Consider the following 24315-nt stretch of genomic DNA (forward strand, 5'->3'; position numbering starts at 1 on the left):
CAGGTGTGCTTCTCATTTCCCTTCTCACCGAAAAAGAAAGAACGAGAAATGCACGGATCCCTCTACTCTCAGCAGCCAAACCCTCCCCAGCCGCACGCACGTCGCCCAGAGGACGAAGCCGTCCCTCCGTCTGACTTACCGGGGCCCCTGGGGGGGAGCAGGAAGGCTCTCCGGATGCCGGCGCTCCGGGCTGCCCTCGCCCTTCGTCTGCCCGGATCACATGGAAGCTGCTATAAATGTGCACGGGCTTGTGGCTGGGACGCGGGCCTGGGAGGCAGCGGCCGCCAGCAATCTGACCCCGGCCTGGCCTGGCCTGGCGGCGGCTTTCCAGAAAGCTCTGCCCGAGGGAGGAGGACGGGGCAGCGTGTGCAGGTCCCGAACTGCCTGGGCCGCTCCTCTCGCTCCGGGTTTGTTTGAGATCCAAAGCCAGTTTCGACCGCCTTCGGCTGCAGTTTCATTGACTTGAGGCAGTTCCACGTGTTGGGGACGGATGAGCCACCTTTCAAAACAAAGCAGACTTATGAGGAAGAAGAAGGAGGAGGAGGAGGAGGAGAGGAAGAAGAAGAGGAGGGAGGAGATGAAGGGCTATAAAATCAGAAGGGCTTCGAGGAAACAGAGACCGATCCTCGTCAGCTTCTACTGACCTCATAAAGCCAAGCTGTCCTTTCCGAAATGTGGGTGAGCCCCGAGGAGGGAGAAGGAGCAGGACGGAGGCCAGCGCTGGCCCTCGGGGCTCAGGGCTCAGGGGAGGAAGGGGCGTCCAGGCGGCAGGAAAGCGGTAACTGTCCCGAAGGATGTGGATCTCTTTATGCATCAACACTGAAAACTCCCCAAGATGCGTCATTAAATGGGACCAAACAGAAGATTCAGAACGGTGTGTGTCATATGCTACCTTTGTGCAAAAAGGAGAAAGAGGAGGGCCCGGCTGGCGTGGCTCAGGGGTTGAGCTTTGACCTATGAGCCAGGAGGTCGGGGTGCGATTCCCGGTCGGGGCACAGGCCCGGGTTTCGGGCTCCATCCCCAGTGGGGGGCGTGCAGGAGGCAGCCGACCCGTGGTTCTCTCTCATCACTGATGCTTCTCTCTCCCTCCCTCTCCATTCCTCTCTGAAATTAATAATAAAATATATATATTTAAAAATGTCACGTGAACAGGGGCGGGGCTGTGTGAACATACCTGGGAAGTCACGTGGAGATGGAGGACAGATCACCTGAAGTTTGATGGGGTGAGGCCAGGAGCCCCCTGAAGCTGAAGGGGCAGGAAAGGACCCTCCCTGGAGCCCCCGGGGGAGCACAGCCCCCGACACCCTGATTTCAGGTTCTGGCCCCAGAAGGCGGAGCACGTGTCCCTGTGGGTTGAGGCCGGTCTGCAGTCATGGGAGCAGCAGCCCCAGGACACGGACCCTCCTTGCCCTCCTTTTGGGGCGTGGACTGGGTTCTGGGAGCAGCCGAGCCCTGTGCCCCGGCAGGGGGACCCCGAGACCTCTCACTGCAGGGCTCACAGGGGGTTCATCCCTGTGTCTGTGCCTGGCCCTGGCTCCCGCTCCCCGGGGGGCTCCTGGGCAGCGACTGCAGGGGGCGCACCAGGCAGGCTGCTCGGTGGGAAGCACAGGCCACGTGGTTCAGGGACGCCCCGCAGCTCATCCCCAATGTGGGGGGTGCAGGAGGCAACCAATCACCAATCGATGATCCTGCCATTATTGATGTTTCCATCTCCCTCTCCCTCTCCCTCTCTGAAATCAATAAAAAAAAAAATGTTTAGAAAGGGATGGGCAAGTGGGCAGGTACCTTCACAGTCACACTGCTGAGGAGGGAGCTATCCAGGTGGAACAGGGGAAGCTAGGAAAGCCCAGGGCCTGGGGTGCAAGCGCAGGTGCTGGTGGAACCACGTCCCATCTACCATCCGTCCGCCCGGCGGAGCAGGGGGCGGAGGTCTCCCTCCTGAGACCCAGCGCGCAGGTAGGGTGGGTGTCGGCGCCAGGCCGCAATGAAAGGCAGCCGTGGTGCAGAAAGTGAGCTCTTTGCAGGCCTGTGTGCTCATGCTCCCGTGAGAAAATGTGCTCTCGGCACCAGAGAGGACGTCGGGAGAACAGCATTTGCAGTCAACGCCGAAATGCACGGGATGGAGTCTATACGTTTGTCCTTGAGGCGGCACCGAACGTAACCCACCTGTGCCGCGTATTTTTGAACGGGGTTTTGAGAGTCAGCCACGTGGTGCAGACACGCAGGTAGAAGGGGCGCTGCGTGCCCAGGCCGTGCCAGACCGTGGCCGGGTGCTGGGCGCCACGGCCCCCCGGAAGCCGGGGGCGCGGGCGCGGGGACCGGCGTGAGAGCGGGGTCCCGGGCCGCAGAGGGCGGGGCAGAGGGCTTGCGGCCCCTGTGGTTCCCCGAGTTGCCGCGAGGGGCGCTCTGCCCGCGCGCGCCGCTCGGCCGCTGCAGTGCCGGCCTCCGGCCAGGGGAGGCGCTGTGCGCCGGCGGCCCCGGCCGACCCGCGGGGAGCGCGCTCGCGGCTCCGGGTTTCAGTTTCTGGCGCGAACTTCCGCCCGAGGTGGCGGCGCGGCGATGTCGGGGGACAGCAGCGGGCGGCGGCCGGAGGGCCGTGGCCGGGCCCGCGAGCCGCACCGGGGGCGCCCCCGCTCCCGCTCCCGCTCCCGCTCCCCGCTGGGGTCCCGCCGCGGCGCCGCGCCCGCGCGCAGGGAGGCCCCCGAGCGCCCGAGCCTGGAGGACGAGGAGCCGTCGGACTCGGGGGACGAACTGCTGGACCCCGCGAGCCTGGAGGCGGAGACGGACCACGGCCTGTGCCGCCAGATCCGCCACCAGTACCGGGCGCTCATCAACTCGGTGCAGCGTAAGGCGGGGGGCGGGGGCACGGAGCGCGGGGTGCAGGCGGGGCGGCTCCCCGAGGGCCCCCTGCATCCCTCGTCTCCCTCGGGCCGCACGACCTTGCGGGGGCGGGTCCCCCGGCGGACGGCACCGCGGAGGCCGAGCCCGACGGCCGGGGGGACGGGGGGCAGGCAGCCCGGACAGCTGTCCCCTGCGCGGGTCCCCTGCGCGGCGTGGCCCGGGGGCTCCTGGGACTCCCCAAGTTCGCGAACCGCCCCGTCCGCGCTGCGCCCCGGCTGCGGGCGCGGGTGGAGGGAGCCGCCTCCTGGAGTCTCGGTCGCCTGGGGCGCGCGGCCTTCTCCAAGCTCCAAGGCGCCTTTTTGGTTCAAAAGATGAGGGCGCGGGAGGCGCGGGGGCGGGGGGCGCGCGGGCGGGAGGGCCAGCCCCCTTGCCAGTGTGTGTGTTTTTGGGACAGAGAACCGGGAGGACATCCTGAACGCCAGCGACCGGCTGACCGAGGTCCTGGAGGAGGCCAACACCCTGTTCAATGGAGGTGGTTTCTGTATTCGTTTCCGATGCATCTTTCCTGCCCTTTGCGTTCCCTGTGGGCGCCCTTCGTGGCAGGTGCTCGGGGACCATCAGAGCCGCTGTGCTGACATCACACGGTCCCCGGAACCAGGCTCCAGCGTCTCTCACCCGTGGTCCCATGCACAGGCTCCCCTGGAACACGGGGGAAATGACCCGTAAACACAGAAGCGGGGGTCGCCAGGCCCCCAGCCCAGGAGCGTCCAGGAAGGGGTGATGCCAATAGCAGGGCCTGGGGAGCAAGCCCGGCGGCAGTTCTGTTTGAACTCGGCCGTGGGCATCTCCCGGGGCTTCCTTCCGCTGGGCCTTTCCTGTTCGGGGCATCTTTCCACGTCCTGTGGGTCCGGAACCCAGCCCTCAGCCCTGCTGCCCTCGGAGGCCGCTCCCCTCCTCGCCCCAAGTTCATCCTCAGCCCCCCTCCCACTTCCCTCTCATCTTATTTAAATCTCTCACTGTAGCGTCTATTTTTTAAAAAGATGTATTTTTTATTGATATCGGAGAGGGAGGGAGGGAGAGATAGAAACATCAATGGTGAGAGAGAATCACGGATCGGCTGCCTCTTGCACACTCCCTATTGGGGATCCAGCTGCAACCCAGGCCTGTGCCCCCAGGGGGAATTGAACCCCGATCTCCTGGTTCCTGGGTGGATTCTTAACCCCTGAGCCGCAGGGCCGGGCCTGCAGTAGCTTATCTTTAGTTCCATGTCCGCGGTCCGATCTTTTTGGATCGTCCATCCTCAGAGGGCACTGCCTCCCCGCCTGCAGGGTGGGGCCTGGGACGCCCGGCCCTCACACTGTTTCAGCCCAGGCTCCTTGACCACTCCCGATGGCCGGTCAGCGCGCAGTGGGCCCGTCAGCGCGCAGTGGGGTGCAGTCTGACAGTGTCGGGGCTGGGCTGTTGGAGTCCAGGGAAAAGCCCTCTGTGAAGACGGAGGCTTTGTTAGTCGCGGTTACGAAAGGTGGCGGTTGGGCTCCCAGGAGTAGAAGTGGAGGCGGCTGGCTCTAGGGAGACTGGTCGGCTCTGCTTCCAGAGCGTGGCGAGCTGGGCGGGGAGCCAGTGTTTCCAGCGAGATGGGTGGTTGGCGGGAAGGGCGCGTGATTCACGGCTGGAAACGCAGGGCCCGCGGCGGGCGGTGTAACGCGTGTCTCTCTCCCGAACAGTGTCCCGAGCCAGGGAAGCCGTCCTGGACGCCCACTTTCTTGTTTTGGCCTCAGATCTGGGCAAAGAGAAGGCCAAGCAGCTGCGGTCCGATCTGAACTCGTTTGATATGTTAAGATACGTGGAAACTCTCGTAAGTTCAAAGCGACAGAATCTTTAAAAAAAAGTTTCGTCATCCAGTGGTCTGCTCTGCTGTGTCCAGTCGCAGATAGCTGTCACCCCACTGTTCCTTCCTGGGGGCCTCAGAGTTCTGGCGAGAGACTCACCCAGTTAGACGGGTGGCAGGCGAGCCGAGGGGGCCGTCGGAGCTCGGAGCAGCTGGACTCGCAGCTTCCGAGGCCCCGGGCTGTGGACGGACGAACGGCCGCGCCGTTTCCTCGTTCAGTTCCTGGTTTGCCCTCGGTGTCGGGGACCTTTGCCCAGGTGCAGGGGCAGGCTCGCCGCGACCAGTCAGGGCCGGTGGGCGGGTGTGTGAGCCGGTCTGAGAATATGATATTTCAGAACCATGTGAATACGATTGGGGTTTTTTTTCTTTTTCTTTTTCCTGTTGTTTTATTTATTTTTCTTTGCCTCTTAGTGAGTTTGAGTGGTGGTTGTTACCTGAAATGGTGCGACTTCTCGGGGATGCGTTTGCCCTGACACGCACAGTGGGACCTTTTCTCTCCTGTTGTCTGTTTTATTCTCCTCTGTGCTCACCTCTGCCCTCAGGTCTCTGCTGGGTCGGTGACCTTCCGACTGGATGTTTGTTAAATGTTATTACGTGATTTAGTACCATGAGATCTGACCAGATAAATTCATTATTTTGTAAAGGTACGAGGCGTTTGCTGTTCTTAAAACCTTAGAATTCTTTAAAAATTTAAATTACTTAAATTTCAAATCTTACATTTTTCTCTGTTCTTAAAAAAACCTTTTTATTTTGAAGTTAGTGCGTTTTTTAAAAGGCACACTCAAGTACCGCTCAGCAAAGCGACCTGACATTGGGTCATCTTTTTAAAACTTACTTTTATTTATCAGGCTAAAGCTCTGTACTTTAAATAACCTATCAAAGTAAGTTCCAGAAGCCTGAAAGCATTCCGTATAAAACCCTAAATTAATAGCTGTCCAGCGTCCACGTGGGGAAGACCTTTCCAAGTAGGGCGCCAAGTATAGAGCTGATAAATGATAAAGAAAAGGCAGTGCATTCGACCAGACAGGAGTTGGGACATCCCCTACAAGTGGGCGGCGGCCGGGGTGGAGGGGCAGCCGGAGGAGGTGGGGGGAGGGGTGGGGGAGGGGCAAGGGGCCGGAGATGCAGGGGCTGACGGGCTCTCTGACCTGCTTCCAGCCGATTTCCCCCGAGTGGGGCTGCCTTCCTGGGGTTACGCTCTCGGAGGACTTTGATGATTGCTCTGTGTGGTGTGACCATTTTAGTTCGATAACCTCTGGACACTTCGTAATCGTATAATGTAACGACCACGTGCTCTCCTAGCAGAGAGTGTGTCGCCTTTTCTGTGAGCTCCTCTGAGAGAGGACGCACTCCCGCCAGCTCCCCAGGAAGGCAGCTGCCAGGGGGCCACCCTCCCCCATGCCCGCGGCCCCTGGGTGCTGAGGAGGGGCTCAGGGGCCTGGCCTCTGGGTGCTGAGACCACTGAGCAGGGCCAGGGGTCAGGGGTCAGCTAAAATGAAAATCCCAACGCAGCTCAGCCTCCCTGTTGTCTTGGGGCGTGTGGTTGGGCGTGATGGCGTGTTTTTATGCTGGCACAGCCTAACCAGTATTTTACTAGCATTTTACACATGAGCTGCATGTGCCTCTACGCCCACAGCCTGCGTGGGCCAGAGCCGGGCCCCGTCTGGCTCCAGGGCCGTTTGGGGCCTGGACCAGGGAGGGTGTAGCAGCATCCCTGGCCTCCACCCACTCGATGCTGGGAGAACCCCGCCCAGCTGTGACACCCACAGATGTCTCCACAGCTCGCGCTCCCCACAGTCCTCGGTGCACTGAGGACTGCCTTCTGCCCATGGCAGGTGCTTTTAAAATGGGCATTTATCAATAAAGTGATCTTGGTAATAGAAATGCAGCCGGCACGTCTGCACACGGACAGGCGGTGCCTGTGGCCTGTGAACGCCGAGAGAGGATGGCTCCGTGTGGTGAATGGTTGCCGTGGCTGAACTGGGTTTTCCCTTCGTTTTGTAGCTGACACACATGGGCGTGAACCCGCTGGAAGCCGAAGAGCTGGTCCGTGAGGATGACAGCCCGGACTTTGAGTTCATAGTCTACGACTCCTGGAGAATATCAGGCAAAACGGCAGAAAACACCTTTAATAAAACCCATACGTTCCACTTCCTGTAAGGCTCCTTACCAACCAGGGCCAGCCATTTGTAAACCGTACGTTGTGTTTGAATGTAGGCACAGGAGTTAGGTGGTGCTGTAGAGGGACAATCGGAACCCTTGCTTAGAGGCTGTGAACTGGTGTAAGGGCCCGTGACGTGGGGTTATCTGAGGCCGGAGAGGCTGCGGGCAGGCCCTCCTGGCGGTGAGGGAGCCTCGAGTCCCTGCGTCCGGTCCGCGGTGTCTCATCCGTGAAGTCCTCGGAGAGAGACCGTGCCTCTCGGCACCACGAGACGAACACGTGTGAAGTGCGTGTGTCACGCTCCCCCTCGGATGCCTGCTCTCCTGCGTTTGAAGGCTGTTCGAGTCACTGCCATGTGACCTGCCCAGTTTGGTTTTGGATACAACTCTGGTTTTGAAGTTTCTCTCCCCAGATGCACTCATTTCTGTCTGAACTTCCTGCTCAGCCGATGGGGAAGCGCACACTCCCAGGGCTCTTTTGAGAGACCGAGTGCAGAGGGGTGGACCTTGTCCCAGAGCACCTTCTCCAGGCCCCGTTCTGTCTTCCTCGTGAGGCGGGGCTGGGCGTCCGTGTGTCCCGATCCCCCTCAGAACCTCGAGACTGTGGTGTCTCTGGGGGCTGAGGGGCCCGTGTGGGTCCGCGTGGGGACAGGTTCCTGCCTAACAGGCCTCAGAGCCGGGGCCTGACCCCTTTCTCTGTTTGGGCGCGAAGGTCAGGCCTCTGCACTGTGGGATGGACTCCGGGTCTTTCTTTGGCTGCTGAGGGCTGGGCTCTGTCAGATCCCAGGTGGACGGCTGGCCTTTGGCAGCGTCCCCTTTACTCACCAGCGGGCCTGCGACCCTGTGCCCGCGATGGCTCCTCCCACCCTCCCCCACCCCCCCAGCCTGGGAGCCTCCGGTAGCGGCTCCAGCGGAGCTGGGAGTGCAGGGCCAGGCGGCCCCACTCGGGGTGGTGCTCCAGGCTGCACGTGGGACCTACAGGGCACGGGACACACCTGCCCACACTCTGTCCTTTGGTTGCTCAAGTGTAGGGGTCACGGGAGTCTGAATTCTTGGGGTTTGGCCTCGGCGAGATGCACCTATCGCTGTGGCTTCCGTCTGCACCGGGCCTTCTGGGAGGGAGTGGGGCAGGGAGCCCAGGGTCTCTGCTGGAGCCATGGGCCTCCCCGCACACCTGTCCGAAGGCTGGTACCCACGGGAGCCGCTGCTGAGAGCACCTTTTCCGTTAGGTTGGGCTCCATCCAGGGCGAGTGCCCTGTGCCGAAGCCGCGCGCCGAGCGCCCCAGGAGGATCTGTGCGCTGGAGAAGGAGCGGGAAATGCCTGTCCAGGTTCGTGAAGCACCTGACGTGGGAGCAGCACGAGTGCGGTGGACGTGCAGTTTGGCCATCTTGTCGAGGCGCTAGGGTCTGGAGTCACTTAAGTAGTCGTGTTATTTGAGTCTTTAAGCTTTTTATTGGATTGACCATTGGTCTTAGTCTTAACGCATCCAGTACTTGGGGTCAGTTCTAAGCCCGGGTTTCTCAGCCTCCCAACACCACGCGTGGGTGGAAGTTCTTGTTCGAGGCTGGGTCTGGTGCCTGTGGGATGTTCAGCAGCGTCCTTGGCCGTCTCCCACTGGATGCCAGGAACAGCTTTCCCCCCACCCGGGGGGGCAGCCACATATTGGCAATGTACCCAGAGGCCAAACCACACCCAGGTGTGAGCGCTGTTTAAAGTCCCCTTTTGCGTTTTGCTGTTTTATGCTCCACCTGAAGGTGGCTGGTTTGGTCATGTTACTCCTGTGTGAAGAATTCCTAGGGAATGTTCCTGAAAAGCTCTGTAAGCTTTAAGACGGCGATAAACACTGTTAGCAGGAGAGACCTAGAGGAGGTGCCTGGGGAAGAGCAGGAGGTTCGCTGCGCGTCATTCGGCTTGATGACAACTTTATATTTTCAGCTAAAAAGAATGGAAGAATCTCAGCAAGAAGCCACAGAAAAAGAAGTAGAACGGATCTTAGGGTTGTTGCAGACATACTTCCGAGAAGATCGTAAGTAAGACGCCAAGTTCCAGATGGAGCAGTCTACTTGCTAGATGTGTCCCATCCCACCACTCCCCCTCCCCGGAGGCAGCCACCTGTACCGTGCTGGGTAGATGTAGATTCGCAGATGGTCTCAGAGCTATGCCAGTCCTATGAATAGGCACATAGTAGGGTGTTTTGTGGGGTTTTCAAAGCTGATCACAATGCACACATCTTCTGCAGCATGACTTTTCCGTGTGGACACTTTCCTCTCAGTGCGTGGGGTCCCCTTATTCTTGTCGGAGACCCCCACTCTACAGCTGCATCATAGACCCACTGACCAGCCCCGCTGCAGCAGGCGAGTGAGGCCTTATCGCCCTTCACTCCCCGTAAGCTGCAGGAGGGAAGCTTGGCCTGCCTTTGTCCATAGGTGCTAATATTTTTAGGGCAGCTTTGGGGGGAGAGGGGGGCCAGGAGCCGTGCCTGGTTTTAATAGATTGGCCACACTGCCCCCCAGAAGGGTCGTATCTCTTCACACGCCCACAGCAGGGGTGCCTGTCCTTCCTCGGCTGGCACTGACGTTGGGCTTCGTGGTGAGCAGCAGCCACGCCCGTCCTGAAGGGTTTCTCCTCCTCTGTCTGTAGCCGACACGCCTATGTCCTTCTTTGACTTTGTGGTCGACCCACATTCTTTCCCTCGAACGGTGGAAAACATCTTTCATGTCTCCTTCATCGTAAGGGTAAGACTTATTTCTCTAATTGCTTTTATGAGCTTTTAAAAAATAAATAATAAAAACTGTGGAGGGAGCTGGCAGAGGAGTTGTACTGACCAGTGTGAATGTAGACCCGTTGTCGCAAAATAGGAACTGACCTGGAGGCAGAAGCACCGGCTGAACCAAGTTCATAATTTAGGTGCTTGCTTTCCGTTTAGAATTTCAGTGAAAGGCTTGGCAAAATGTGAACATGGAACTATGGGTTCGATAGCACTGTGGTGTCCACGGTACACGCCCTGCGTTCGATAGCTGTTGTGTTACGTAGAATCTCCCTGTTCTCAAGGAGCATCAGGGCCACGTGGTCTATCACGTACTCTCATAAAAACTGGTAATATAATATGCGAGGTGGGCCAAAGGAGGCTCACGGCCGTGGAACCCTGGATTAGTATTGTATTTTCCACGTAAACCACTGTCAGCCTGCTTTGGCCCACCCTGTGTCTACAGAGAGTGATAAAGCGGGGCGGCAGCACGTGGAGGAGGTCGTACAGCAGTCTTGTAGCTCTAAGCGGGAAGTTGCTTTAAAGAAGGTAAAGTAAAGTGCTAAGGAGCTTGCTTAGACTGTCTGTCTTACCGGATTGCTTTCCAGCACATGTAAGAGGAAAGTGATCTTCACCTGAGACAAAAATCTTGCATTGACCAAAGTTTTCCCAGAAATGATACCAGGCATATTTTGTCAATGGTACATGATAGAATTATGCATAATAAAATGTGAGTATGCAAAAAAAATACATGTATCGGTTAAGGAGGAAGACAGTTTAGTCACAAGATCCTGGGGCGGAGGCGTGTCGGGTAGAAAAGCTGTGAGAGGCCCGGGAGGCGTGTAAAGTAAACGTTCAGGTCTTGTCCATGTAATCGCCCCACTGTTGTCAGTTTCATTGTCTGAGATACAAAACTTTCTGAATAACTTTTTTATCCAGTGGTTATAGGATCTAAATTGTAGTCTTCTAAAGTCATTTTTTTGTGTGTTTTAGGATGGTTTTGCAAGAATAAAACTTGACCAAGACCGACTGCCAATAATAGGTAAATGATCCCATGATCAGGAAAATTAGGTTTATGTATTTTATTAAATGTAAGAGTTTTCACTTTAGGAAACAAACTCTTGTAATGCTGTGTCTTTCTCAACCAACTGAAAATGTGGCCATAGTTTAAAACAATGGATTCATCTATATCATTGATTTGGTTCAACATCTGCTGTCAAGATGAACAAGAAATCATATAATTTCCCTCAAATTTTAAGTTAGAAAGTTGGTCATTGCCGATATTTTTGTAGTTTTCTTCCTGTCTTCTCCTAATGCCAGCGCCTTCGCTCCCTGAGAGAACCTTTGCTTCGTAGTTGAGTAATTGCTCCTGGTAAGAACTCGTAGAGCGTGCAGACCGCCGGGGCGCAGCTCCGTGGTTGCTACGCAGAGATGCAAGGTTTCCAAGTGGCAGAATGTGTTGCTCGACTGCATTTTTTAATGAAAACAAATGGATGACTTGCTACTATAATAACATTACAACTCAGTGATGCATGAAGTCCCAATAACTAGGTAGAATTGGAATCATCCTGAACCTGAACAGGTTTCATTCCTGTTACTCGTCAGTTCCTGTTTAGCTTACCTCTTCTGAGTGGATAACCTTTGAAAACTTTTGTCTTTCAAACAGAGCCTGTTAATGAGGAAAGTGAGGGCATTGACCAAAACACCCAAATCAGGAATCAAGGGATTATAGCTTTGAGTTACCGCGACTGGGAGGTAAAGCTCTGCCCATGCCCACTGGGGTCCCGCTGTGCCTGGACCTTGTTCGTAGCCCGGTGCCCACCTGTTCTTTGCTCTGCAGGAGATCGTGCGGACCTTTGAGATCTCGGAGCCCGTGATCGTCTCCGGCCCGAGCCGGCAGAGCCTGAGCGCCGACGGCAGCTGAAGGTAAGGCTCTGGGGGCCACCTGGGCTTTTAGCAAACGCTCCTGGGCGTCCGACCATCCCTCGGGGCACATTCTGGGCAAGTGTGGGTTGTGCTGCCCATTGCCTCCCTTGTTGGGGACAAAGGCCGGGCAGGGCCTGTGGTTGATCCCTCTTTGGAAGGTAGTCGGTAGAGGCAGAGCAGCTAGTTCCTGGCGTGGCTTTTTTAACCCTTAGCATGACCCATCGGTACATAAGTGAATATGGAAGCCTCCATCGGTTTGGTTCAGTGTCCCGTTAGATTTGCTTACTTTGTGGGTACAAAGCAGAAAAGGAGGATCCCCTCAAGATGAAGCTAGGAAATGGCCATTTCTCAAACGAGCGATGCTGTGAGGGAACTCTGCCTTTGTACGAAGGAGCGCATTGCTGCAAGGAAGGCTCAGGGTGACCTGGCTTCTGCACGCAGCTGTGGGGGGCCTGGGAGACCTGGACTCGGCTGGCTCTGCCCCTTTCCGATGGCGGGCAAGTCACCTGCTCACGCTCGGCCACATTTGCCTGACAGATCTATGAATCTCCATAAAATGGGGAGGCTTCTTTTTCTAGCTGAAGTATTCTATGATTTTGAGAGTTAAAATGTAAACTCTTCACATGTGCCTCACTTAATGGAGCTGCTTTTGCTCTGGGGTCCTGCGGGAGAGGGGAGTATGGACATCAGGTAGCTGTGTGATGGGTGAACTGGGCCTACGCACTGAGGAGGGCGAGCTGTTAGGTTGCATTCTTGTATATTAAGTCAACTTTCGATTTCTAAACTGTTAACCAGCTATTTCCCCTCCCCCTTTTAGGACTCAAATGGATAGTGAAGTCCAGAAAGGAGAGCAGCATGTGTTGTATATATTGTATGATTGAACATTTTTAAAGGCAGATTGTTTTTAGTAAACTGTAGCTTTTGATAGTGTATCGATTTGTCATGGTTGTCTTTGATTAAAGGAGATTCACTGCCATGTTCACAAATAGTTGTAGTTCCTCTTTGTTCTGTTATCAGGAGAGTGGCTTCTCTCCAGTCCTGTCCCATGGGAAGTTTCAGACCGGCTGGTAGTGGCCTACACATCATGATGGTCCTTGTCACATCCCTAGCTGTGCAGTCAGCTAGTCGGCTCCATGCCTATCAGGTTGTACCACATAAAATAGTCTTTGTGCTAAAACGTGGTTAAGGATCAGCAATGTCACGTGACTCGGCCTATGATTTATACACAAGCAGGTCCTCGCCAAGCCAGGCTGGACCACCTTCCCAGCCAGCCAGCCGTGAGTCCGTCTCGCCAGTTCTCTGTCCATGAGGCTGCTGGCCGCTAGAGGGGACCACACCCGGGTGGATGCAGGCTGCTCCCAGGGCCTGGTCTTTGCTGGGCCTTCAGGTCTGTGCCTAGTGCTCTGAGTCCCTGTTGGGCTCCTTTTCCCATTCACGTTCTACATCGGCCCTTGCTCACTCCTTCCCTCGAGTCAGAGCTGCAGGGCCTGTCTGGAAGGCTCGGGCCGAGCTCCCCGCCTCCTTGTCTCGCCCTGCCAGTCACCCCCTCCCTCTCCACACCTCGTGCTTTCCCCTCCACCATCTCATCTCATCTGAGCAAGATGCCGAGACCCTCGGCTCCTGTCCTGTCTCCTGTAAGTAGGACCCCTTGCGGAAGCGTCCAGTCCTGACCCTGGCCGTTCAGCACCTCCTTCCCACCGCTCGGCTGAGGCTGGTCTGCGCCATTTACTGGCGACTCCTTTCCAGCCAAGATCCAGTGAGCACATGCTGAAACTGTGCTTCTCGAAAACTACATCCTGTGTCTGACGCTTCCCGTTTTCCTCCCACCATCCTGCTCGCGTGATAGACGCATCGCATCCTGAACCTTCCCATCCCGACCCTTCTCTCAGCAGCTCCAGGAGCTGGACAGAGGCTTCCTGGGCAGCACGCGGGCTGCTCTCCCGCCGCCTGTGCTGGCGCTCTTCCCGCTTTGCTTCCTCAGAAGCTGTGAATTCTTGTCTTTATCCCCCACGGCCCTCCCTCAACTGGTCACTAACTCTCCCCTGGTCTCCCGATTCTGTCTTGCCCCGGTTTCTGCCGCAGCCACCCATCTGGTGCCCGCTTCCTGTCTGCCCTTCAGATTCTCCCCTTCCTTCCACCTGGGACTCCCCACTGCCTTCAGGACTGAGAGACCTGAGCTCATCAGTGACGTCCAGCCCCTTGTGATCAGGGCCTCTGCCTATGATTCTGGCTCACGTCCTCCTCTAGACTGGTCAGTTCTTCGTTCTTGTTAAACGGCCTGGGTGAGAGAGCCCGTGTATTTCACTGTTTAGTCTCCTCGGGTTGGGGATCACCCGTCCCCACAGCCAGCTGGAGAGCTTTGTTGCCCTGGCCCGGCCATCAGCAGGCACGTGGCCTTCCTCACCTGCCCTCCTCACCCCTCGGCCCTAACCCCCCGCTGACCCACTCTCTCTCTCTCTCTCTCTCTGCTATTTCTGTCTTCAGAAACGTGCCTGTTCTGGACATTTCACATCAATGGAATCATGTGTGTGGTCTTAACATTATAGATTTTTGGCTGTTGCCTTCCTCGTCCCTTTCACTTCCATTCTGCTTGTTCCGCACACTCCCCACTGAGACGCGAGGGGTTACCTTCTTCACACCAAGGGGAAAGCTGCTGCTTCGCATGCCGTACCCTTTGTAAACCGTCCACTTTTTCATTGTTTTTAAAAACTGCCAACAAGTTACCTGGGCAGGGTGGTTAGGGGCCACTTTTTCCTCTTTCAACTTCTGAATTGAAAAACAAACAACTGATGGATGCCATCTTTTAAAAAGCAAACTAAGGTAGTACCCAAAGCCTTTCCCCCTCCAGAACCGTGTGTTTGAGTAGCACCTGCTCTTAACGTAGTCGTCTTGTGCGCTCACCTGTGGGGCTCTCCCAGGGCCAGGGCTGCGCCTTCCTCTGTGTGGCGCTGGCTGCGGGGGTGCAGGCCACGCTCTCCTCACTGCCCTGCTGCCCGAGGAGTCCCGTCCAGGTGCATCCTCGGGCTCCAGGCCCCATCCATTGCACCCTCCTCCCGAGTCCCTATTCTTACACTAGAGCTTGTGCTACAGAAGTGGAGGTGTTCTGCTTTGCTCCTTCTATGGGTGACAGACGGTTCAGGGGTTGGGAGCAGGAGGTGAAAATGGGGCTGCACACTTCAGAGAGGAGGAGTCTGTTTCCTCTTCCCCTGCATCTGGGCGGGCCTGCAACTCGATGGGCAACACAGTATGGCAGGAAGGATGCGCTGGAGCCCAGGCCCTGAGAAGCCTTACAGAGCTTGGCAGGCCTCTCAGAGCCCCGAGTCACTGTAGTAAGTTCAGCTCCCATGAGGCCCTGAAACCACACGGGGATGGGAGGGAGGGGGGGACTAGCCCAGCTGCCCAGCTTTCTAGCTGTTCCTGCCAAGGGCCTGTAGGGGAAGCATGAGCCCCCCAGACTAGCCCTGCCATCACCTGAGTGTCCCCACGTGGCTCCGCTGGTGCGACAGGGGCAGAGCCTTGCCCAGCTGAGCTCTGCCTGGATTCTCGATACAGAATTGTGAGCTATAATAAGATGGTGCTTTTAAGTCAAGTTTTGTGTTTATGGTTTAACTCCTTCCTCCCTCCCCCCATTTTGATGCACTTGGACACAAAATTAGGATATGGGATTTTACTGCACAAACAGCTATGGAAGTCTGCTGGCCTAAACAAGAAATACAGTACCTAGAACGTTTTTATTTTATTTTCTAGTTGACTTCTCAGAAATGGTGGTATCCTCAAGAGCTGTCTCCGGAGGGGCTTTTTAACGCTGCTCTCTCTGGGCTTTTCCCTCAGAACAGTCACTTCTACAGGCGCCTCCCCGCGAGGCTGGACGAGGGGATAGGCTGTGATCTGCTCGAATTCCTTCACTTCCTCTTTCCTCACCTGAGGCTTTAGGAGAGGAGGCGCCTGGGCGGCGAGTTTCTGAGCATCTCGTTTGTGCTTTCTCTGCTCTGCGAGTTCTCGCCCTCGGACCATGCGCTCTCGATGTCTCTGCATCTGCTCCTGCAGCCATGCCAGCTGGTGCTGTTTGGTTTTAGCTCTGGGTCTTCTCTGGATGTTTTCCGTCTTTTCATGCTCCAGGGGGAATGTTTTGGGGGAAAGAATCTCACATGGACTTTTCTGAGGAGGCGGCCGGTGCCTGTGGTCTCGGAGGCCTCTAGCTCGCTCTGCTCGGTGGATGTGTTTCTTTATCTGGTCCAGCTCCTTCTCAGACACTAGATAGTCCCATCTTTGATCATCACCTGTCTTTTCACTTTGCATTCTCTTTCCCTTTTCCTTTCTGCCAAAGTCCCTTTTTGGAAGCATAAAGTATTCCCAAGCATCTTCCAGCATTTCTTGATGTCGTTGACAGCAGTGCTTCTCTGCTTGGCAAACCACAAGTCAAAAGACAGTGTATGTTTACGGAGTGTTTTATTCTCCTGCTGAAACGCGTGGACTGTTTCCTCACTTCTGTAGGATGGACGTCACCCAGCCGCTTGTCAGAGGGACGTATAAAACTGTCTAAGTCGGCTGCTCTTTGTCATGGTCCCTGGCATGGATCTCAGGTGGCAGCCAGCCCTGCTTGGCACGCCCACCCCATGCTCACTTAGTCTCTTCACTGTGCACCCCGTCCTCTTCACTGCCCTCCGCAGGATCCCTCCTTGTTGAAGCCTTGGCCGTAGACTTCCTCGAGGAAACAGAAGCAGTCACTCAGGAGCACCCCTCTCCCGGTCACAGCCACCAAGTGCCTCCCCGACTCCGTCTTCCTGCCTTTCCAATGGAAACACTGCCCCTCCCTAGATCAAAAGCCAGTCTTCCACCTGTGCTCACTGAGCCTCAAGAACTTCCATTTGCAAATGCTCAAATTCCCTTTCCTGCTTCAGCAAAACGTCCCACTACTGGTCACCCTATCAGCATGAAGATATGAGTCAGCCTGCGTCGCCTTTGAACAGAAGAGAAACCTTCTTTCCTGCACCTCCTCTCCAGCCTCCACTGCCTTCTTTGCTCCCCTCCACAGCGTAACTTGAAGCACTTACCTACGACCCCCTCTACTTTCCTGCCTATTTTCCTCTCAATCCTCTTCGGCTGGGCTTTTGTCCCCACCTGTTCTTCGAGACTGCTCGCATCTACGTCATGGGTGACTGTGCCTGGACAGATCCGGTGCTCCCACCTCTGTCCTGTCACCCTGACCTCTCAGCTTCCTTCTCTGGAGGTGACCATGCTCCTCCAGGCTGTGGACAAGGCATGTGACGGAGGCCAGCATGGGTCTGTACACTATCCCAGCGATTCGCTGAGTGTCCCCAAGTGACTGACCAACCCTCATTCTCTTCCTACTGCATAGCCATCCCCTCCACCTGCGTTGCTGGTTCTGTCTTTCAATGGTAACGCAGGAAAGTAGAGTGGAGAAATTGTCACGTAAGATAGAGCCGTCACAGTTAGGGCTGCTTGGACAGCGACAGTCTCAGCATGAACCAGGTGACCTCACATGGGTCAGGCTCGGTGGAAAGAGGAATGGACAAGGCTGCCTGTGCCTGCCTCAGCCCCAGGCCCAGATACTCTATACGTGACTCTCCCTACAGAGTGTTGTCTTCAGTCTGCCCTTCTCAGTCCTGTCACTTCTAACCTCAAAACACCCACACTGGGGTAGTAGCCTCACTGGCTTCTCCGAATTGTCTCCCTCTGCCCCCAGCCGCGTCACACAGTGGCAGTGGCCTTTGCATTCTACACATCCGAGTCCGTCGCTTTTCTGCCTCGACAGTCTCAGTGGCGTCCTAACCTGGTCCTGATCACCTCTCAGTTGACTGCTCGCTCCCCTGCCGCAGCCACACGGACTTCCTGTTCCCCAAGAGCCATGCTCTTCCCCATCTGAGTCCTTTCACCTTCCTCCCTTCAGAGTCACACCCGAAGTGGCAACCCTGACTGTGGCACACATGCGTCACCTCTAGGTCTCAGCTTACCTGCCACTTCCTCAGGCCTTCCACACACTCATTCAGATACAGCCCCCCCCCCCCCCCAATGGCACTTAGCATCGTTTGTGGTAGCAACCTGCTTTATGTCACGGTCCCTCCTTGCCAGCCCAGGGAGTACATAGGCCATGGACGGTGGCCGGGCTGTCCAGCCAGCAGAGGGGCTCAGTGAACCCACACGCCAGGCAGAGCACCAGGCCCTTTTCACCTTGTGATAAACTATCGTTGTGTTAGTGGCTCCAAAACCCATGGTAAATGTATTTCCTCACCTTAATCTTCTTTTCTCTTGGGGACTGGGAGCATACTGCAATTTGAGGGTCTGGAGTATTCTGGCCCAGGCCAATCTAGAAGGTCAGAAAGAGAAGTTACGCTAGGATTTGGAGAAGGGTCTCAGGAAACATGCTCTAGCATACGTTGTATTTGGGAATTGATTTGGGACTGACTTTACATCATTCTCTTTCCTTCTCCCCCATCTATTTCTAAAAAATTAAAAAAAAAATTTTAAGAAAGAGAAGTTATAAAAGTAAATATGGATATTTTATGCTTAAATGAAAGAATTTCAAACATCAAGTCATGACAGTGGTTTCTGTCTGGTTCATAGAAAGCACTGAATTAAAATTTCAATTTGCATTTTAATCACTTGTTTCCTAAACCCAAAAAGATACTTTAAGTCATGCCACTGGGATGTCGAATTCATGTAATAATAGTGACAGCATCATACTGCATAACAAGTTCCTAGTACAGGACAGGCATACCTCATTCTATTGCACTTCACAAATGTTGTGTTTTTGTACAAATTGAGAGGATGACCCTCCACCAGTAAAAGACTATGACTTGTTTTATGATGGTGGTCTGGAACCTGACCACAGTATGTCCGAGGTATGCCTCCCTGTGCCCACTGACTATGAGCACGTCACTGTGTGAAGTGTTAAAAGGCTCCTGTGAAAACAGACTAAAGTTTCTTGTTTGATAAAAATATGTATTTTTTAATATACATATACTAGAGGGTTCCTAGGTAGGCTTGGCTGGTGATCAGGGCCTATTGGGGCCTTCTAGCTGCCAGCTGGAGCTGGGGCTTTTCTTCGTTCCGTGCCTCCCCCTGGTGGTCAGTGCACATCATAGCAAGCGATTGAACTCCCTATCTCCCAGTTGAACTCCTGTGGGGACACTTTGCATATTAGCCTTTTATATACATAGATTTTTTTTAATTTCAGAGAGGAAGGGAGAGGGAGAGAGAGATAGAAACATCAATGATGAGAGAGAATCATTGATTGGTTGTCTCCTGCACACCTCCAACCTGGGCATTGAGCCCGCAACCTGGGCATGTGCTCTTGACTGGAATCGAACCTGGGACTCTTCAGTCCGCAGGCCGATGCTCTATCTACTGAGCCAAACCAGTTAAGGCAAGATATGCATTTCTTTTTTTCTTTTTTTTTTAACTGTAACTTGAAATTTTTTTTTATTTCAGAGAGGAAGGGAGAAAGGTAGGGAGATAGAAACATCAATGATGAGAATCACTGACTGGCTGCCTCCTGCATGCCCCCTACTGGGGGGGATCGAGCCTGCAACCTGGGCATGTGCCCTTGGCTGGAATTGGACCTGGGACCCTTCAGTCCACAGGCTGACGCTCTATCCACTGAGTCAAACCGGCTAGGGCAAGGTATGAATTTCTTAATGCGAGCCTCTGTTTAAGGAATCAGCTTAATGAAAATAAGACTTATATAAAAAGAATCACTTGGACTTAAAAGTGCTTGTCATTTAAATACTATGTTGTACATTGTTTCTCTTTCGTGAGAAGAGAAACTGGGAGGATAAAAAATGCTTATAAGCCAGGGAGATAAAGAATATTTTTGATAAGCAAATCAGGTTGAAACAAATTGAGCAAGACTAGACTTTGCCCTAACATGAGCAAAAGATGGCCTGAGTTTTTCTATGATAAATATAAAAAGAACTAGTCTGTGCCAACAGTATTTTATCATATACCTAATTTTAATCCTTTGTCAAACATCATGAAATATGTTTAAATAGTTATGAGAAGTTCTGCCTAGGGAAGATGAGGATGGTTCTTGAACCAATATTAATACATTATTATTAACCAAAGTCTGTAGTTTAAGATTCACTCATGTTGTACATCCCATGAATTTTGACAAATTTATGACAAGAGTCCCTTATTATAATCATCAGATCTTTTGCCCACTTTTAATTGGGTTGTTAGTGTTGATAATTGTAGTTGAGGTTTTAATTTTTTTTGCTTAGGACCCATTTTAATTTTTGTGAAAGGTGTAAGGTCTGTGCCTAGACTTATTTTGCATGTGGCTCCCAGTTGTTACAGCACCATTTGCTGAAAGACCATCCTTTCTCCAGTGAGTTCCCTTTGCTCCTTTGCCCAAGATCAGTTGACTGTGTATGGATCTACTTCTGGCTTTGGACTCTGTTCCCTTGATCTAGGTCTGTTCTCTCTCCACTGTTCGATTACTCTAGTTTTATAGTAAGTTTTAAAGTCTGGTAGTGTCAGTCCTGTGACTTTTTCTCCTTTAACACTGTTTTATTCTGAGTATTTTGCCTTTCCAGATAAACTTTAGGATCCTTTTGTTGAGCTCCACAAATAACTTGCTCAGATTTTGATTAGGATTCTTTGACTCGAAAAATCAAGTTGGGAAGAAGTAATATCTTAACAATATTCATCTTCTTATACATGAACAAGGATTATCTCTTCATTTATTTACACCTTTGATTTCTTTCATCTGAGGTTTGTAGTTTTCCTCATATAGATTTTGTACATATTTTGTTAGATTTATACCTAATTATTTCTTTTGTCTTTTTTTTCTGGTGCTAATGCTATAATTGGTGATTAGTTCTAAGATATTTTTGATTCTTCGGGATTTTTCATTTGGCCAATCATGTCATTTGTGAATGACAATTTTATTTTTTCCTTCCCAATATGTATACCTTTTATTCCTTTTTTTATTTACTAGAGGCATTGGGGGGGGGGGGGGGTGTCCCTCAGCCCGGTCTGCACCCTCTCCAATCTGGGATCCTTCGGACATCCGTCTCGCAATCCAGGATCGTTGGCTCCTAACCGCTCACCTGCCTGCCTGATTGCCCCTAACTGCTCTGCCCCACCAATCTGTTCACCCCTAACCATTCTCCCCTGCTGGCCTGATCGCCCCTAACCACTGTGGCTTTGTCCAGAAGACATCCGGTCTAATTAGCATATTACCCTTTTATTAGTATAGACTAGAGGCCTGTTGCACGAAGAGATTCATGCAAGACCTTCCCTTCCCCTGGCTGCCAGCACCGGTTTTCCTCCAGCACCTGGAACCCAGGCCTTCAGTCTTCGCTGCTCCAGCCGGAGCCTTCAGTCTTCACACTTTGCTCCACCGCTTCATGCCTACGTATGCAAATTAGCCACCATCTTTGTTGGGTCAATTTGCATACTCTTCTGATTGGCTGGTGAGCATAGTGGAGGGACGGTCAATTTACATGTCTATTATTAGGTAAGACTGCATTAGCCAGGAGTTCCAGTTTGATGTTGAATAGGAGTTATGAGGGGACATCCTTTCACTGTTCCTGACCTTACCACAAAAGCATCTCCTTTCTCACCACTACGTATGGTGCTAGCCGTCATTTTTGGTAGGTGTTTATCAAGTTGAGGACGTTCATCTCTATTCCTAGTTGTTGAGTTTTGTAATGAATGGCTGTTGGGTTTTTGTCAAATGCTTTTTCTGTGTCTACTGATATTTTTCTTCTTTAGCTGATTAATGTGGTGGGATTACATTAACCCTTTGCGGTCGTATTAAATTGGGACATGGGTGTCGTACTGGTCGGAATTAATTTCCATTGAAAGAGCAGTGATACATAACATGCGAGATGATGAAGGATAAACAAGATTTATTAATTCTTTTTTGGAACTACGTCACTACTAGTAGAATCACTACAAACGTTATCACTTTCTATGTCAGAGTCAGTATTCAAGGTGCCAAAATAAAACTCTTCATCGTTACTTTCAGATTCGCAGTCCACTTCTTTCAGTAACTTTCTTTTTGCCATTTTGGAGTATTATTTTGAAATATCTTTTTTTAAAAAAATATATTTTATTTATTTTTTACAGAGAAGAAGTGAGAGAGATAGAGAGTTAGAAACATCAATGAGAGAGAAACATCAATCAGCTGCCTCCTGCACACCTCCCACTGGGGATGTGCCCGCAACCCAGGTACATTCCCTTGACCGGAATCGAACCTGGGACCCTTCAGTCCGCAGGCCGACGCTCTATCCACTGAGCCAAACCGGTTTCGGCTATTTTGAAATATCTTTTTTTTTTTTTTTAAATATATTTTATTTATTTTTTACAGAGAAGAAGTGAGAGAGATAGAGAGTTAGAAACATCAATGAGAGAGAAACATCGATCAGCTGCCTCCTGCACACCTCCCACTGGGGATGTGCCCGCAACCCAGGTACATTCCTTTGACCGGAATCGAACCTGGGACCCCTCAGTCCGCAGGCCGACGCTCTATCCACTGAGCCAAACCGGTTTCGGCTATTTTGAAATATCTTTTTTTTTTTTTTTAAATATATTTTATTGATTTTTTACAGAGAGGAAGGGAGAGAGATAGAGAGTTAGAAACATCGATGAGAGAGAAACATCGATGAGCTTCCCCTTGCACACCACCACTGGGGATGTGCCCACAACCAAGGTACATGCCCTTGACCGGAATCGAACCCGGGACCCTTCAGTCCGCAGGCCAATGCTCTATCCACTGAGCCAAACCGGTCAGGGCTGTCTTTGGTTTTTGAATTAGGGTAATGCTGGCCTCATAGAATTAGAAAATTCCCTTTTCTGCTATTTTCTGGAAAACACTGTAGAGTTGGTAGAATGTCTTAAATGTTTGATAGAATTCATCAGTGAACCCATCTGGCCTGGTGCTGTTTTCATAGATTATTAATTATTGATTCCATTTCTTTAGATATATGTCTATTCAAATGATCTACTTCTGTAGATGTTGGGTTTCTACTTCTGTAGATTATGTTTTTCAAATAATTGATCCATTTCTTCTAGGTTATCATACGTATGGGCATAGAGTTGTTTGTAGTACTATTCCTTTATTATCCTTTTAATGCCTATAGCAGGGGTGGGCAAACTTTTTGACTCGAGGGCCACAATGGGTTCTTAAACTGGACCGGAGGGCCGGAACAAAAGCATGGATGGAGAGTTTGTGTGAACTAATATAAATTCAAAGTAAACATCATTACATAAAAGGGTACGGTCTTTTTTTTTAGTTTTATTCATTTCAAACGGGCAGGATCCGGCCCGCAGGCCGTAGTTTGCCCACGGCTGGTCTATAGAATCAGTAGTGATGGTCCTTCATTCATTTATGACGTTGATAATTTCTTCTCTAGTTTTTTCTTAATTAGCCGTACTAGAGTTTTATCAATTTTATTGGTCTTTTCAAAGAATTGGCTTTTGGTTTTCTTTATTGATTTCCTGTATTCAACTTCATTTATTTTTGCTTTTTGTTTTTTGCTTATTTTGGATTTAATTTGCTCTTCTTTTTATAGTTTCCTAGGGGCTTAGATTGTTGATTTGAGATCGTATTTTAATTATATGCATTCAGTACTATAAATTTCCCTCTAAGCACTGCTCTTGCTGCATTCCATGTTTTGGCAAGTTGTATTTTCATGTTCATTTAGTTCAAAATAGTTCTCAATTTCTCTTGAAACTTCTTTGACTCAAATGTTATTTAGAAGTGTGTTTAATCTCAAGCATTTTGGTATTCTTCAGCTACCTTTGTTAGTAGTTTTATTTCACTATGATCTAAGAGTATACTTTATATTATTTCTGTTCTTTTGTTAAGGTGTTTATGACCCAGAATATGGTCTGTTTTGGCCAATGTTTCATGTGAGCTTGAGAATGTATATTCTATGTTCAATGAACTATTCTAGGGACGTCAGATCCAGTTGATTGATGGTATTGAGTTCAATTATGTCCTTATTGAGTTAATGCCTGATGGATCTGTGAATTACTGACAGGAAGTGGTGATGTTTCTATAACAGTGAATTCATTGATTTCTCCTTGCAATTCTCACTTTTTGCCTCACATATTTTGCCACTCTGTGCAAGGTGCGTACACATTAAGGATTGTTACGTGTTCTTGGAGAATTGATCCCTGTATTATGTAATGTACCTTTTTATCCCTAATTTTCCTGGCTCTGATGGTTTACATTGTCTGAAATTAATGTAGCTACTCCGGCCTCGTTTTGATTAGTGTTAATTTATCTTTCTTTGCCTCTTCACTTTTATCTGTTTATAAATTTAAATGGGTGTTTTGGGTAGATAATATATAGTTGGGCCTTTTAAAAATCTAGTTTGATAGTCATTTTATTTTTTTATAGTCATTTTATTAATATGATGTTTAAAGTGATTAAAAAACTGATATAATTGGAATAATTAAAAACAAAGTTAACTGTCTGTTGCTGGCAATTTAAAAATTAAAGGACATTCTAATATGTCCTTTATTGGTAGGTGTCATAGTTTCCCAAGAAGGGGAAACTAAATGAAGGTTTGTATTTTCTCATTTGGGCCTCAAAGATGAAAACTGTGTCTGATCTTCAGCAAAATATATTATTTTTTAAAATATATTTTATTGAATTTTTTTTTTTTTTTTTTACAAAGGGAGAGGGTTAGAGAGATAAACATCCATCAGCTGCCTCCTGCACACCCTCTCCTGGGGATGTGCCTGCAACCAAGGTACATGCCCTTCACCGGAATCGAA

The 24315-nt window shown here is 51.6% G+C and overlaps 2 protein-coding genes across 3 annotated transcripts in view; one reads left to right on the forward strand and one right to left on the reverse strand.

Annotated features, from left to right (window-relative positions):
* The window catches only part of TACC2 (transforming acidic coiled-coil containing protein 2), a 102870-nt gene extending 102508 nt beyond the window's left edge, over positions 1-362 (reverse strand). Inside the window, exon 1 of the mRNA XM_036307677.1 lies at positions 140-362. The gene's annotated coding sequence lies outside the window, so the exon portion shown is untranslated. The remainder of the gene's footprint in view (positions 1-139) is intronic.
* A 2158-nt stretch (positions 363-2520) lies between these two features.
* Positions 2521-24315, forward strand: part of NSMCE4A (NSE4 homolog A, SMC5-SMC6 complex component) — a 28714-nt gene continuing 6919 nt past the window's right edge. Inside the window, exons 1-11 of one of the 2 annotated variants that reach the window (XM_036307700.1) lie at positions 2521-2845; positions 3296-3376; positions 4566-4696; positions 6734-6885; positions 8119-8218; positions 8826-8916; positions 9531-9625; positions 10630-10678; positions 11303-11391; positions 11477-11562; positions 12380-12548. In XM_036307700.1, the coding sequence (XP_036163593.1) occupies positions 2560-2845; positions 3296-3376; positions 4566-4696; positions 6734-6885; positions 8119-8218; positions 8826-8916; positions 9531-9625; positions 10630-10678; positions 11303-11391; positions 11477-11560 (1158 nt within the window). In that variant the 5' untranslated portion in view covers positions 2521-2559 and the 3' untranslated portion in view covers positions 11561-11562; positions 12380-12548. Of the gene's footprint in view, positions 2846-3295; positions 3377-4565; positions 4697-6733; positions 6886-8118; positions 8219-8825; positions 8917-9530; positions 9626-10629; positions 10679-11302; positions 11392-11476; positions 11563-12379; positions 12549-24315 lie in introns of those variants that run through there. The other variant, XM_036307701.1, reaches the window with a different exon arrangement.

Source organism: Myotis myotis, unplaced genomic scaffold (genome assembly GCF_014108235.1).
Source record: "Myotis myotis isolate mMyoMyo1 unplaced genomic scaffold, mMyoMyo1.p scaffold_m19_p_49, whole genome shotgun sequence".
Classification (NCBI taxonomy): Eukaryota; Metazoa; Chordata; class Mammalia; order Chiroptera; family Vespertilionidae; genus Myotis; species Myotis myotis.